This window comes from Canis aureus, chromosome 23, assembly GCF_053574225.1.
Source record: "Canis aureus isolate CA01 chromosome 23, VMU_Caureus_v.1.0, whole genome shotgun sequence".
NCBI classification, from domain to species: domain Eukaryota; kingdom Metazoa; phylum Chordata; class Mammalia; order Carnivora; family Canidae; genus Canis; species Canis aureus.
The window spans coordinates 25360197-25375207 of NC_135633.1; the positions used below are offsets into that span (position 1 = coordinate 25360197).

The 15011-nt window shown below is 47.9% G+C and overlaps 1 protein-coding gene across 1 annotated transcript; it reads left to right on the forward strand.

Moving 5' to 3' along the window:
• The first annotated feature begins 91 nt into the window (after window positions 1–91).
• CHRNA10 (cholinergic receptor nicotinic alpha 10 subunit) lies at window positions 92–14839 on the forward strand. Its single transcript, XM_077866805.1, has 6 exons — window positions 92–1847; window positions 9803–9987; window positions 10923–11068; window positions 11505–11659; window positions 12642–13174; window positions 13845–14839. The coding sequence occupies exons 2-6, from the start codon at window positions 9906–9908 to the stop codon at window positions 14300–14302; spliced, it is 1374 nt and encodes a 457-aa protein (XP_077722931.1). The 5' UTR covers window positions 92–1847; window positions 9803–9905; the 3' UTR covers window positions 14303–14839.
• The last annotated feature ends 172 nt before the right edge of the window (window positions 14840–15011 follow it).

A 15011-nucleotide genomic window follows, 5' to 3' on the forward strand; every position in this document is an offset into this window, starting at 1 on the left:
CTAACAGGAGATGGGCCATGGGTTAAAGAAAGAACAATCAAAGGCTAAATTTATTAGGGCAAATTTAGGGATGAGATTATTAATTAACACTGACTTCTTATATTGATATAAATATATTTAAAAGCATGTATTTCTGTGCTTGGCTTCCCAGTAGGGGATGGGGAAGAGTTTCATTGCCCAGTGGAATAAACTTAAGATTCAAAGCCTGGCTCTTCTGCTCTGGGGGTTTTGTTTATAAATCTTGGGTGATAACTTCACTCTTTTATTTTTTATTTTCATTTAAGATTTTATATATTTATTCATGAGAAACAGAGAGAGGCAGAGACACAGACAGGAGAGGCAGGCTCCCTGTGGGGAGGCTGATGCAGGACTCGATCCCAGGAATCCAGGTTCATGGCTTGAGCCAGAGAGAGAAAGAAGCTCAACCACTGAGCCACCCAGGCACCCCACACTTCACTCTTTTAATTTCATTTTCCATTGTGTAAGGTGGATGATGATCTTGGATGTTGCTGCTAAACACAGCTATTTTCCAGAGGGAGCAAATAAATCTGAGGAGTACTATTTGGATTTTTTTTTTTTTTTCCTGTTAAACTGAAGGTGTGAGCAAATTCCATATAGGCTTAGGTCTAAGACACTGGGCCTTGGAGGAATTTGGAGATAAAGCAGAGTGGATCTGGGGCTTTAATTTAGACCCCCAAAGATTAAGGATAACTCCTGGGAATCTCCCGCCATTACTAACTATGAACCTGAGTCACAGAGCATTACTGGGCTTATAGCAAATAATTCCTGTTGTGGTTTCCTCGTGAGAAGTGTTTTGTGAAAAGCGAGTGTGCTATAGAAATGGTTAGCCTTTTTTTTTTTTTTGGTTAGCCTTTTTAGACGTATTAAGAATTGTGAATATGGGCAGTATTTCCTCTTGTGACAAGTATTTCATATATATTCTTTAAAGGCTCTAAGTCAAATGTTTATCGTAGCTGTGTTACATCACAGACAGATTTATAGTTCAAAGTTAATGATAAAGGGATCCCTGGGTGGCTCAGCGGTTTAGTGCCTGCGTTTGGCCCAAGGCATGATCCTGGAGTCCTAGGATCCAGTCCCACATCAGGCTCCCTGCATGGAGCCTGCTTCTCCCTCTGCCTGTGTGTGTGTGTGTGTGTGTGTGTGTGTGTGTGTGTGTCTCCGTCTCTCATGAATAAATAAAATCTTAAAAAAATAATTTTAAAAAAGTTAAGATGACAAGCTCCTCTTCTACATTACAAAATTCCATTGAAATAAAATTTTAAGTTTCTCAAAAATTAAAAACAGGAATCTGTTTTCTCAAAACTCAACAGACTTGTAAAATCTACAACCTCATAGAACATCCAAAGTAAATGTATTCCTTGTCAAAGTGCTGGAATGATGCCAAAATCAAAGTCCGGAAAGGTCTGGAGATTAAATTTTGAATTAGCTAAACCAAGGCCTGCAGAGTAGCTGCTTTTTTCAGATGTTTTACTCTTTGACTCAGGTGCTACTTTGTATTAACAGAAAATTACTCCAAATTTGTTGTTTTTCAAAGAACCAGTCTTTGACTTATTGACCAATTTTTACCAGAGTTCTATATTGTAATGTATTGATTTCTGCTTTAAACATTCATTCCTTATGTTTTCTTGAGGGCTTTTTTTTTTTAACCTTTTACTGTAGAGATTTTCATCTATGCAAAAGTAAAATGATGTAATGAATCCACATTCAACATTTGTGAAATTCCTCCAATCTTATTTCATCTCTACCTCCACTGTTATTTTACCTACCCCACAATGGTATTTCTAAAGCAGATCATCATTTCATCAATACCTAAGCATTTCTAACAGGTAATTTTTGTTTTGTTCTGTTTTATTTTTTTTTATTTTTTTTTTTTATTTCTTTTTTTTTTTAGAGAGGGAGCTCATGAGTGGGGGAAAGGGCAGAGTGATTGGGAAGGAGAGAATCTTTAAGCAGGCTCCATGCCCAGTTCAGAGCCTGATGCAGGGTTCAATCAAATGACCCTGAGATCATGACCTAGTTGAAATGAAATCAAGAGTCAGATGCTTACCAACCCAGTCACCCACCTGGGTGGGTTACCGACCCAGGTGCCCCACCAACAGGTAAAACATAATCACAGCAGCATTGTCACACCTAACAAAATTAACAGTAATCCCAAGATAGCAGCTAATACCCTCTGCATTTTCAAATTTCCCCAGTTGTCTCAAACTATATTTTTATGGTTGAATTGTTGGGAGATTTATTTTTGAGAGAACATGCATGAACATGGTGAGGAAGGAGAAAGGGAGAAAAAAAATCTCAAGCAGACTCCCTGCTGAGCATGGAGCCCAATGCAGGGCTCAAACTTACAACCCTGAGATCACAACCTGAGCTGAAATCAAGACTTATTCAATCAACTGAGCCATCCAGGCACCTCATGGTTGAATTGTTTGAATTAGGATCTCAACAGAGTCCACACTTTGCATTTGGTTGGTGAGTCTCAAGTGTCAGTCTATTACCAGTGCACTTCCCCCCCCCCCCTTTTTTAAATGTCCTTTATTTGTTAAAGTAACTAGGTCATTTGTCCTTTAGGATTGAGGACCAGGACCTTCTAGGTTCGGCTGGTTGTGCCTCTACATCCTTAATACTGGTCCTTCCTATCTATATACTCCCCCTTACTTCCTATATACTGCTGGTTAGATCTAGAGGCTTGATTAGATTGTTTCCTTCTCTCAGCTGCCCCCCTACTCCCAGGTAATGAATGGATGGTGGTGTGTTACCACTTCAGAAGACACATGTTTAGGTTGTTCCACTTTTAGTGTTGTTAACATTGATTCAGGTGTTGTCAGCCTTATTCGCCCTTTATATAACTTCCCATCAACCTTCTGTCTGATGATAATCATGGCAAAGGGTCATTATTTCATTATTGTATATCCCTTACCTTTTTATATGTAGTAATTTGTTCTTTTCAAAATAGAGGCTTAAATCATACTGCTATTGTGCAGTTAATTTTTTTACTTTGTTCCCTGCCCCCCCCCCCCCCAGCTTCTTAAAACTCACCCACCAACTTCTGGATTTTTTTTTTTATGTATATTAACAATATAACATTTTCACCCCAAATCACAGTAAATAGATTATGAGAAACATTTTACCTTTTTTTTTTTTCAGGTAAACACCAATTTACACATTAGTCTTTAGTCAAAGATTATACTATGTAAATGAGACAAGGAAACCAAAGAGGAGAGAAAGAGCTGGTGGTTGTTTTTTTTTCCTTTGCTGCTTTTCTGGTTTCTAGTCTTGCTAGGACCCCACTTTACCCATGCCTTGTAATGCAAATAGACTGTGTCCTCCTTGTGAGGGACAAAGAGTTCATGATTCTCTAGAATAAATAACATCTAAGGAAGGACCAGGTGAAGATGACCTGAAAAAGCTATCATATATGTATATGCATTCCAGACCTTTGGAGCTAAACATCTCAGAGCCAAGAACCCCTGGCTCCAAGGAATAACACCTGGACCTTCATCTTCTAACGAATTCCTGGATGCCTAAGAGGACACATAAACTAGACCACCATCCTCAATAAAACCACAAGTCCCTGAACAGAGATATGTTCTTTTCCTTTTTAAGTCTCCCGGATACTCTCTCTCTCTCTCCATATATATATCTTTAGTAAACTACTTTCACCTCCTGCTGGTTCACACTTGATTTTCATCCTGTGTGAAGCCAAGGACTCTTGGCTGGTCCTGAGGGACATCCCCACCACCCTGTCCTCCCCAGCCTGCTGGAATCAGCAAGAAGTTGGGTTTTTTTGTCTTTTTAAGTTTTATTTGAGAGGGGGAGGGGCAGAAGGAGAAGGAGAAGCAGGCTCTCACCAGGGAGGTCAATGTGGGGCTTGATCCCAGGACCCTGGGATAATGATCATTAGCAGAAGGCAGATGTTTAACCAACTGAATCACCCGGTGCCCCAAGAATTTGAATCGTGTGCCACGTTAGATGAATCCCAAATGTGTTTTGTAAATTGAAGCTTCTTTAACTCTTTGGTCTATTCTATATGTGCACTCCATTCTTGCTGTTTTGAAGCACAATTTTTTTTTTTTTTTTTTTTTAAGTAACCTCTGCCCCTAACATGAGACTCAAACTTAGGACTCTGAGATCAAGAGTTGCATGCTTGAGGGATGCCTGGGTGGCTCAGCGGTTTAGTGCCTGCCTTCAGCCCAAGGTGTAATCCTGGAGCCCAAAGGATCAAGTCCCACACCGGGCTCCCTGCATGGAGCCTGCCTCTCCCTATGCCTATGTCTCTGTCTCTCTCTGTGTGTCTTTCATGAATAAATAAATAAAATCTTTAAAAAAAAAAAAAAAAGGGGATCCCTGGGTGGCGCAGCGGTTTGGTGCCTGCCTTTGGCCCAGGGCGCGATCCTGGAGACCCGGGATCGAATCCCACATCGGGCTCCCGGTGCATGGAGCCTGCTTCTCCCTCTGCCTGTGTCTCTGCCTCTCTCTCTCTCACTGTGTGCCTATCATAAAAAAAAAAAATTAAAAAAAAAAAAAGTTGCATGCTTGGGACACTTGGGTGGCTCAGCAGTTAAACATGTGCCTTCGGCTCAGGGTGTGATCCCAGAGTCCTGAGATCGAGTCCCACATTGGGCTCCCTGCCTAGAGCCTGCTTCTCCCTTTATAGGATATTGTGAGACTAATGAATTAATATATCTTACCTTTTTAGCAATACACAATACACAAAATAGTCAAATTACTATTATTTAATATGTCCAGTATCTGTGATCTTTCTTGTTTCTGTGATTGTTTTCTTGTTTCAGCTAATTCTCACTCATGATATGGAGTATGATATTTTTGGTAACAGCTTTATTGAGATCTAATTCACATTACCATACAATTACCTAAAGACTTTATTTTAAGTAATTTCTACACCCAGTGTGAAGCTCAAATTTACAAACCCAAGATCAAGAGTCTTATGCTCTACCTACAGAGCCATCCAGGCACCCCTACCTTTAATTACCCATTTAATGTATACAAGTACCCTTATACCAAAGCTAAACGAAGACACTACAAAAAAACTACAGAGAAATATCTTTTATGAACATTGATGCATAAATCCTCAACAGAATACCAGCAAATTGAATTCAGCATATCAGAAGGGTTACACACCAGGACGAAGTGGAATTTATTTCTGAAATGCAGGGATGGTTCAACATATGAAAATAATGTAATACACCACATTAACAGAATGGGGAGAAAAGCGTATGACCATTTCACTTGATACAGAAAAAACATTTGACAGAATTCAATACTCTTTCATGATAAAGACACTCAACAAACTAGTAATAGGAAGCCAACTCAACATAATAAAAGCCATATATGGGGGTGCTTGGGTAGCTCAGTCCATTAGGTGCCCAACTCTTGGTTTCAGCTCAGGTCATGATCCCAGGGTCCTGCGATTAAGTCTTGTCTTGAGCTCTGCATTCAGTAGGAATCTGCTTGAGAATTCTCTCTCTCTAAAGTAAATCTTGAGATGCCTGGGTGGCTGAGTGTTTAAGCACCTGCTTTCGGCTCAGAGCATGATCCTGGAGTCCCAGGATCGAGTCCCACATTGCTCCCTGCATGGAGCCTGCTTCTCCCTCTGCCTGTGTCTCTGCCTCTCTCTGTCTTTCATAAATAAGTAAAATCTTTAAAAAAAAAAAAAAAAAAGCATATCTTTAAAAATAAATAAAAGCCATATCTGAAAAACACACAATAAACATCGTACTCCATGGTGAAAGAGTGAAAGCTTTTACTCCAAGATCAAGTAAGAAAGCAAGGACATCTGCTTTCACCACTTCTATTCAACATTATGCTGTAAGTTCTAGCCAGACCAATTAGGGAAGAAAGACAAAAGACCTCCAAATTGGAAAGGAAGAAGTAAAATATGTAGATGATATAATCTTATATGTAGAAAACCCTAAATATTACTAAACCAATGACAGCAACAATGACACAGTTCAGCAACACTGTTAGAACTAACAGATGAAAAAAAAAAAAAAAGAACAGATGAATTCAAAGTAGCAGTATAAAGTCAACATGCAAAAATCAATTGCATTCTATACACTAACAATGAACAATCCAAAAGAAAATTACAGAAACAATTCCATTTTTAATACCATCAAAAAGAATAAAATCATTAGGAATGAACATAACCAAGGAGACAAAAGACATATACACTGAAAACTAAAAACACTGCTTAAAGAAATTAAGACATAAATGGAAAGATACCCACACTCCCTCTCAAAATCTCAGTGGTTTTTTTGTTTTTGTTTTTTGCAGAAATAGAAAAATCCACCCTAAAATTCATATGGAATCTCAAGGGAATCTGAATAACCAAATACAATCTTTTTTTTTTTTTTTTTTTTTTTTTTTTAAGAATGTGCTTGGGGAGTAGTTTATTTTTATTTTTTTTTTTATTTTTTAATTTTTATTTACTTATTATAGTCAGAGAGAGAGAGAGAGGCAGAGACACAGGCAGAGGGAGAAGCAGGCTCCATGCACCGGGAGCCCGACGTGGGACTCGATCCTGGGTCTCCAGGATCATACCCTGGGCCAAAGGCAGGCGCCAAACCGCTGCGCCACCCAGGGATCCCACCAAATACAATCTTGAAAAAGAACAAAGTTGGAGGACTCCTAATTTCCTAATTTCCTAATTTCAAAACTCACTACAAAGCTATAGTAATCAAAACAGTGTGGTACGGCACAAAGATAAATAGGCTAGGGAGCCCAGGGATAATCTCTCACATATATGGTCAAATGATTTTTGACAAGGCTGCCAAGACTATTCACTGGGAGAAAGGACAATCTTAACAAATGGTTCTGGGAGGGGTGACTGGGTGGCTCGGTTAAGCGCCTGCCTTTGGCTCAGGTCATGACCCCTTCTCCCTCTGTGCATTCTCTGATTCTTCCTCAAATAAATAAAATCTTTATTTTAAAAAATGGTGCTGGGGAAACTGGATATACACATACAAAGAAATGAAGTTGGATCTTTATCTAAACACCATATACTGGGCACCTCGGTGGCTCAGTGGTTGAGTGTCTGCCTTTGGGGAGGGTTGTGATCCCAGTGTCCTGGGATCAAGTCTCATGTCAGGCTCCCCAGGGAGACTGCTTCTCCCTCTGCCTATGTTTCTGCCTCTCTCTGTGTCTATCATGAATAAATAAATACAATATTAAAAAAAATAAAAAATAAACACCATACACAATTAACTACAGATGGGTCAAAGACTTAAATGTAAGAACCAAAACTAAATCTCTTAGAAGATAGGGCAAAAGCTTCACAGCATTGGATTTGGCAATGATTTACTGGATCTGACTTTAAAGTGCAGACAAAAAGAATATATAGACAAAATGGGATTCATAAAATATTTAAAATTTTGTTCACCAAAAGGATACATCAACTGAGTTAAAAAGCAACCCAGAAAATGGGACAAAATATTTGCAAATTATATACCTCAAAAGGAATTAATATCCAGAATATAAAGAGAACTAAAATGCAACAACACAACCCAATTAAAAAAAAAATAGACAAAGGACTAGAATAGACATTTCTCCAAAGAAGATATACAAATGGCCAATAAACATATGAAACAATGCTCAACTACTAATTATTAGGGAAATGCAAATCAAAACTACAGTGAGATACCACCTTACACCCATTAAGATAGCTAGTATTGAAAACAACAACAAAACCACTGTTGGTGAGGATGTAGAGAAGCGGGAACTTTTGTATCCTGTTGGTGGGAATATAGCCACTGTAGAAAGTAGTATGACGATTCCTCAAAAAATAAAAAATAGAATCACCATATGACCTAGCAATTTCATTTCTGGGTATATAGTCCAAAAGAACCGAAAGCTAAGTCTTGAGGAAATATTTCTACTTCCATACACAGCAGTATTATTCACACTAGCTAAAATGTGGATGCAACCAAAGTATTCCTCTAGGAATGAATGGATAAGCAAAAGGTAGTATATCCATACAATAAAATATATACAGGCTTAAAATAAAGACATTCCAACATATGTAACAAAATGGATGAATTTTGAGGATATTCTGTGAAGTGAAATCAGCTGATTTCAAAACGACAAATGCGTGATTTAGGGGTGCCTAAGTGGCTCAGTTGGTTAAGTATCTGCCTTGGGCTCAGGTGATCATCATCCCAGGGTCCTGGTATCGAACCCCACTTTGGGCTCCCCGCTCAGTGGGGAATCTGCTTGCCTCTCTGCCTCTGACCCTCCCCCGCACTTGTGCTCTCTCTCGCTCTTTAAATAAAATCTTAAAAAAAAAAAAAAAAAGACATGTGATTGCTCATACATGAGTAAGTCAAAATCATGGAGATAGAAAGTGGAATGGTGGTTGCTGGGGGCCGGGGACTTGTGAATCTAAGTGTGCGTTCCTGAAGGTAGAATGGTCTAACTAATCCACTGGGATTATGGTATATCTACTTTTGGTTGACTGCTGTGCATCAAGCAATATGCGAGGTACTTGCCTTGTCTCATTCAATCCTCATAACTTCTGAAGTGAGGACTGTTAATCCCATTATCCCGTATGAAAACATAAACCAGAGAGTCTCGGTATCTTGCCCAGATTAGACAGCTCATACGACAGAGCTGAGAGTGACTGTAAAGCCTATATTTTCCCTGCTACCCAATGTCAGTGTTTAGGCTTGGGGAGAACACAGGCTCAGATGGGGATGGCTGTAGGCAGTTGGAGGTAAAGATTGTGAGCTCCATTTCCTGCTTTGTGGGACCACCCAGAGCAGCCTGAGGCTCAGCCCCCTTCCCACCAGGCAGAGCGTGCTTGGCACCAAGTGCCTAGCCTGAACAGATGTGCTCCATCTCTCACTTGAGGCAGAACTGACTGTCTAAAGGGAGCCTCAGGGTGGGTGGGGGGATAGGTTAACTGGGTGATGGGCAATTCAGAAGGGCATGTGATGTAATGAGCACTGGGTGTTGTTATTTGCAACTGATTAATCACTGAATTCTATCTCTGAAACTAATAATACACCGTATGTTAATCAAGTGAATTTAAATACAATAAAAAAAAGAGCCTCAAGAATTCAACAATGGTGGCAGAGGTAGGAGGACAACACCATACACAGGTCTGGCCCCTCACACCCTTAAGCCCAGTCTTTTGCAGCTCCTGACCCCAGTACCTCTGTGTCTTCCAACACCCCAGCCTGGGCTTGAGCTGAGTCTGGGTGCTGTGTTACAATTTGAATAATTTAGGTCCCAGTGACCTGAGGTGTCAATTTCAGTTGCTCTGTTCCCATGGGCACAAGTGTCCCAACCCTGTAATTAAGCTAAGGAAAAGGGCAGATGAGAGGGGCCTGCAGCCCGGAGCCCTCTGAGTCCCTGCCCCTGTTGTGCTGAGAATGAGCCAGGCTCATCCGGAGTCCAGGTATGGGGAATAGAGAAAGGAAGTTAGGGGGCTAAAGCAGAAGGAGGAAGGAGAAAGGAAGAGAGTGTTGGAGGAAGACCAAAGTCAAAAAGGGCAGAAAGCAAAAAAAAGAGTTCCAGAGGAAAAGACACAAGGAAATGGAGACAGGCTGAGTTGAGACAAGGTAAAGGGGGCGGGGGTGGGGGGGTGGGGCAGAGACAAGCACGGGGAAGAGGCCTGAAGAGGCAAGGGCCAACCAGTGGAGGAGAAAGAGCAGATGCCCCAATGCAAGCACTAAAATCCGAGGGCAGGTACAAACAGGAGGGTCAGAGAACTGGAAGGGCCGCCGGACTCCCCGGCAGAGACCTCAGACTTCCTTCTGACTTCCAGGTATCGTCCACATCATCCTTGCCAGCAGGGCCTGATGCTGCCCTCCATCTGACCAGGAGGCTCACCCCCAGAGACCCGCCCTACCTCTTGCTGTGGCAGAGCCATGGGGCCCAGGAGCCACCGCCTCAGCCTCGGCTTCTCTGTCTCCAGCCTGGGCCTTCTGTTTCTGTTCTCACCACTTCCAGGTGTGAAGTGCAGCAAACCAGCCCTGCCTCTCTGGGCACTGCTGCTGTTCCCTTCCTCCCCAGATCTCTCTCCACATCCCATTTCTCTTCACTACTGTGCTGGGAATAAGCGCTCTATCTGGGTGGCAGGGAGGACGGAGGTGCTGAAGAGGATGACAGGAGATCTGCCTGGCTGTGGTGGGAGCAGTGATGGAAAAGCCAGGGGCGGGGTGGGGAGCAGATCACGAAGGACATTGAATGCCAGGCAGAGTTTGGACTTTATCCAGCAGGCAATGGGGGGCCATTGAATAGTGTTAAGCAGCTACTGGCCTGGTCAGACTTGAGTGTCTAAAACCCTCATCTCAGAAACGTGGAGGATGGTTAGAGAGACCGAACCGGCAGCAGGAGCAGTGGGGAGGCTGCTGCTGGGATCCACTCAAGCTTCAGGGGCGACTAAATGTTCAAAAGATGCCCAGCAGCATGGCTGGCAGGACTTGGGCACTGGCTGGATTGCAGGGGGAGGCAGCAGATAGGAAGGATAATGCACAGATTTCTGGCTGAGGTCACCCGGAGTGGGTGCTGTTTGCTGAGATGGGGAACACAGAACAAGGAACAGGTTTCAGAACAGGAGGGGAGGAAATGAGTTCATATTTTGGACCTACAGAGTAGGACATTCAGGAGTGAACTGCATTTATGGGTCTCGAGCTCAGAAGAAAAATCTGGGCTGAAAAAAAAAAAAAAGAAAAGCCCAACACCCAGGATTCTGGGGAACAGTACTTGAGTCAGGGGCTGAAAGTGTGGCCACAAAAGCCTAGGGAAAGCAGTGTTTTCAGGAGGGAATGGCCTATAGCATCAGAAGCAGGTGACGGGACGCCAGCCTTGTGGGAGTGGAGGGTGTGAGGAGATGCCCCTGGACAAGGGCCTCAAATGGACAATGCTTCTTCCTGGTCCTTCAGGGTGCTTGGGAGCCGAGGGCAGGCTGGCTCACAAGCTGTTCCGTGACCTCTTCGCCAACTACACAAGTGCTCTGAGACCTGTGGCGGACACAGACCAGGCTCTGAACGTGACCCTGGAGGTGACATTGTCCCAGATCATTGACATGGTGTGTGGTGGTGGTAGTACAAGTGTGGACCATGCCTGCGGCAGTGTCATGGAATGGGGTTGGGGCTTAGTGAGAGACTGGGATTATTCTCCAAACAATTATTTTCTGTGAATGTTAATATTACCAACAATAATAAGAGCTACTAACTGTTGGATACTAACTGCTGGGCAGGTACCCACAGTGTGCCCAACACTTTGCGCACTTGCATTGCTGCCTAGCAGGGATTATAGCCCACGTAACTACTAAGGAAACGGAAGCCTAAAGAAGAAAAGAATCTGCCAAGACCACATAGCAAGGTCAGGCCTGGGTAGGAACTGGACTGTGAGCCAGCTGGGTTTATGGCTGCTGTCCAGAGCGCTGTAGGTGAGTGCGTACACACAGGGAAGGGTGTGCATATATGCGCCCACATCTGTGCCCACTCCCTGCCTCCCACTAGGATGAGCGGAACCAGGTGCTGACCCTGTACCTGTGGATCCGACAGGAGTGGACAGATGCCTACCTACGATGGGACCCTGATGCCTATGGTGGCCTGGATGCTATCCGCATCCCCAGCAGTCTCGTGTGGCGACCAGACATCGTACTCTATAACAAGTACTGCCTGCCTGGGCCCCTCCCCTCCCCTCCCCCGCCCTACAGTTGCCCTTGGCTCTGGGTATGCAGTGATTCCCCAACTCCCCAACCTAACCTGGTTGCTATGCTGCCCTGGAAGCTTTCCCCCCAGGACCCTTGTAAGCTGCCGGCAGTTCAGAGCCCCTCCATGACACCCCCACTTTAGTCTGTCCCCAGCCAACCCAGGCTGAGTGTCTCCTGGGGACGCACTGTGTGGTCCGGGGCCAGTTCTGTATGTAGTACGGAAAGGGTTCTGGGGCACAAGTGCCTTTAGATGGCATATTCCAGCCTTCGGGGCCGCTCCAAGTCTCCCAGGTCTCCCTGAGGACCTGCCTAGGGGCTTCCTCCAGGGCCTAACCCTCTGGAGCATTCCTTTATGCCTCGGAAACCAGTTGTGTGGTTCCCAGACAACGTAGGGCTCTGCACATTTCCCCGGTGGGCGGGGGGGTGGGGGGGGCTCGAGGAGATTCACGGGTGACGCTGCAGCGGGGGGCCGACCGGGACAGGTGTGTTTTCCCACGGCCCTGGCCTAGATGTGGGTCAGCTCCCAGGGCGTGTGGGCCACCCCTCCACCATCTGGGCGCGGGCGCGGCGGGAGAGGCCCTGCAGGGTGCCGGCCCCGCCCCCGGCCCCTGGCCCCGCCCCCGGCCCCTGGCCCCGCCCCCGGCCCGCCCGCGCAGCCCCGCCCCCTCTGCCCGCAGGCGGACGCCCCGCCCTCGGCCCCGCCCCCGGCCCCGGCCCGCCCGCGCAGCCCCGCCCCCTCTGCCCGCAGGGCGGACGCCCCGCCCCCGGCCCTTGGCCCCGCCCCGGCCCCGCCCCGCCCGCGCAGCCCCGCCCCCTCTACCCGCAGGGCGGACGTCCCACCCTCGGCCCCGCCCCCGCAGCCCGCCCCCTCTGCCCGCAGGGCGGACGCCCCGCCCTCGGCCCCGCCCCGCCCGCGCAGCCCCGCCCCCTCTGCCCGCAGGGCGGACGCCCAGCCGCCGGCCTCCGCCAGCACCAACGTGGTTCTGCGGCACGACGGCGCCGTGCGCTGGGACGCGCCGGCCATCACGCGCAGCTCGTGCCGCGTGGACGTGTCCGCCTTCCCGTTCGACGCGCAGCGCTGCGGCCTGACGTTCGGCTCCTGGACGCACGGGGGGCACCAGCTGGACGTGCGGCCGCGCGGCGCCGCCGCCGGCCTGGCCGACTTCGTGGAGAACGTGGAGTGGCGCGTGCTGGGCATGCCGGCGCGGCGGCGCGTGCTCACCTACGGCTGCTGCTCCGAGCCCTACCCCGACGTGACCTTCACGCTGCTGCTGCGCCGCCGCGCCGCCGCCTACGTGTGCAACCTGCTGCTGCCCTGCGTGCTCATCTCGCTGCTCGCGCCGCTCGCCTTCCACCTGCCCGCAGACTCGGGCGAGAAGGTGTCGCTGGGCGTCACGGTGCTGCTGGCGCTCACCGTCTTCCAGCTGCTGCTGGCAGAGAGCATGCCGCCGGCGGAGAGCGTGCCGCTCATCGGTGAGCCGGGCCGGGCCGGGCCGGGCCGGGCGCGGCGCCCCCACCCCACCCCCACACCTGGGGGGCTGCGGACGCCCGTGGGGGCCTCCACCGGGGCGGGGCGGCGAGCGGGACGGGCGCCCCACCCCCCGCAGAGCAGCGCCAAGTCCGTGCGGGAAGGGGAGGGCAGGAGGAGAAGGCCCCTTCCGGGAAGGACACCCCACCCCACCCCACCCCACCCCACGGTCCGGTCCGCAGGCAAAATGCGCTGGGTTTTGGCAGTGTGCCAGGCACTCTCCTAAACACTTGATTATTATTTTTTTTTTTTGTACTAATTCACTGAGGCATCACCACCAACCTGAGATAGGCTCTGTTATCCCAGTTGTGCCAAAAGGATCGCTAACTTGCCCCAGGTGGTGCTTGTGCTATTTGAGACCGTGACTTTCACGGATTGGGGGTGAGGGTGCAGCGTCCAGCAGTGGGGAGAACAACTAGGGAGCGGGGAGCTTCTGAGAACCCACTCGCAAGAACTAGGAACGAGGAGACCTTAGCCCTTACCTGCCGCCGCCTCCACTGGGACTGGGACAGGGAGGGCCTTGAGAGCCTCGTGGTGGGGGAGCTGGTGCCTCCCTGTGTTGAGGCGGTGGGCAAGCTGTTCTCGCTCTGGGCCCCAGCTCACTCTCTCTTGCAGGGAAGTACTACATGGCCACCATGACCATGGTCACATTCTCCACGGCACTCACCATCCTTATCATGAACCTGCATTACTGTGGTCCCAGCGCCCGACCAGTGCCAGCCTGGGCCCGGACCCTCCTGCTTGGACGCCTGGCACGGGGCTTGTGCGTGCGGGAACGAGGGGAGCCCTGTGGGCAGGCTAGACCACCGGAATCACCCCCCAGTCCCCGACCTCCTGACGGAGGGGCTCGCCCTCCAGCAGTTCCTTGCCGTGAGCCCCGGTGTCTGTGCCGGCAGGAAGCCCTGCTGCACCACGTGGCTACCATTGCTAACGCCTTCCACAGCCACCGGGCTGCGCAGCGCCGCCATGAGGACTGGAAGCGGCTGGCCCGTGTGATGGATCGCTTCTTCCTGGGCATCTTCTTCTCCATGGCCCTGGTCATGAGCCTCCTGGTGCTAGTGCAGGCCCTGTGAATCCCAGGGGTCTGGTGCAGCCACGGCACCTCCAGAGACGGATGGAGAAGCCCGGTGGTTGTTGGCTCTCGGACGGGCCACCCGGTCTCTCCCCACTGTGCTTAAGAGCCTGGGACACCCTCTCTTCAGGATCAGCGAGGCTGACCTCACAAACTACAGGGACCGCTTGTCTGTGTACCCTAAACTCTAAGGGAAACCCAGAGCTCACCACTCCCCTAATTCCTCCAGAAGAGGAACTCTAAGAAGGGTCATGATCAGAACGCAGTCCTGGAGGGACAGAATTGAATTTTGATGCTGCGTGTTAGAGCTTTTGGTGGCAAGAATGCAGGTTATATAAGAAACAGAACTACCATGGGTCCTTGTCTTCTCTTCCTTCCTCGGCAGCTCTTGTGTTAGGGACTTGAGCTTGCCCAACATCCCTCCCTAGGGACTCAGTGAAGGGGATCCAGGATTCATTCTCTAGTTTCCAGAGCAGGAGGCCACACAGGATTTGGTCCCAAAGCCCCAACTCATAATAAAGAAAGTGTGTGCCTAGCACCTCTTTGATGTCCTGTTTTACCCTTGGGGTCTGTGGTAGTGGGAGTTGGGGATCCAGCTTCCTTCCTCTCTAGAGACAGGAACCTTAGGATGCATAGAACAGGGCAGGGATTATGTCTTTGCTGACAAGAAATCAGCTGAGACCCTGGCTGAGGACCTGATGCTCTCTTTG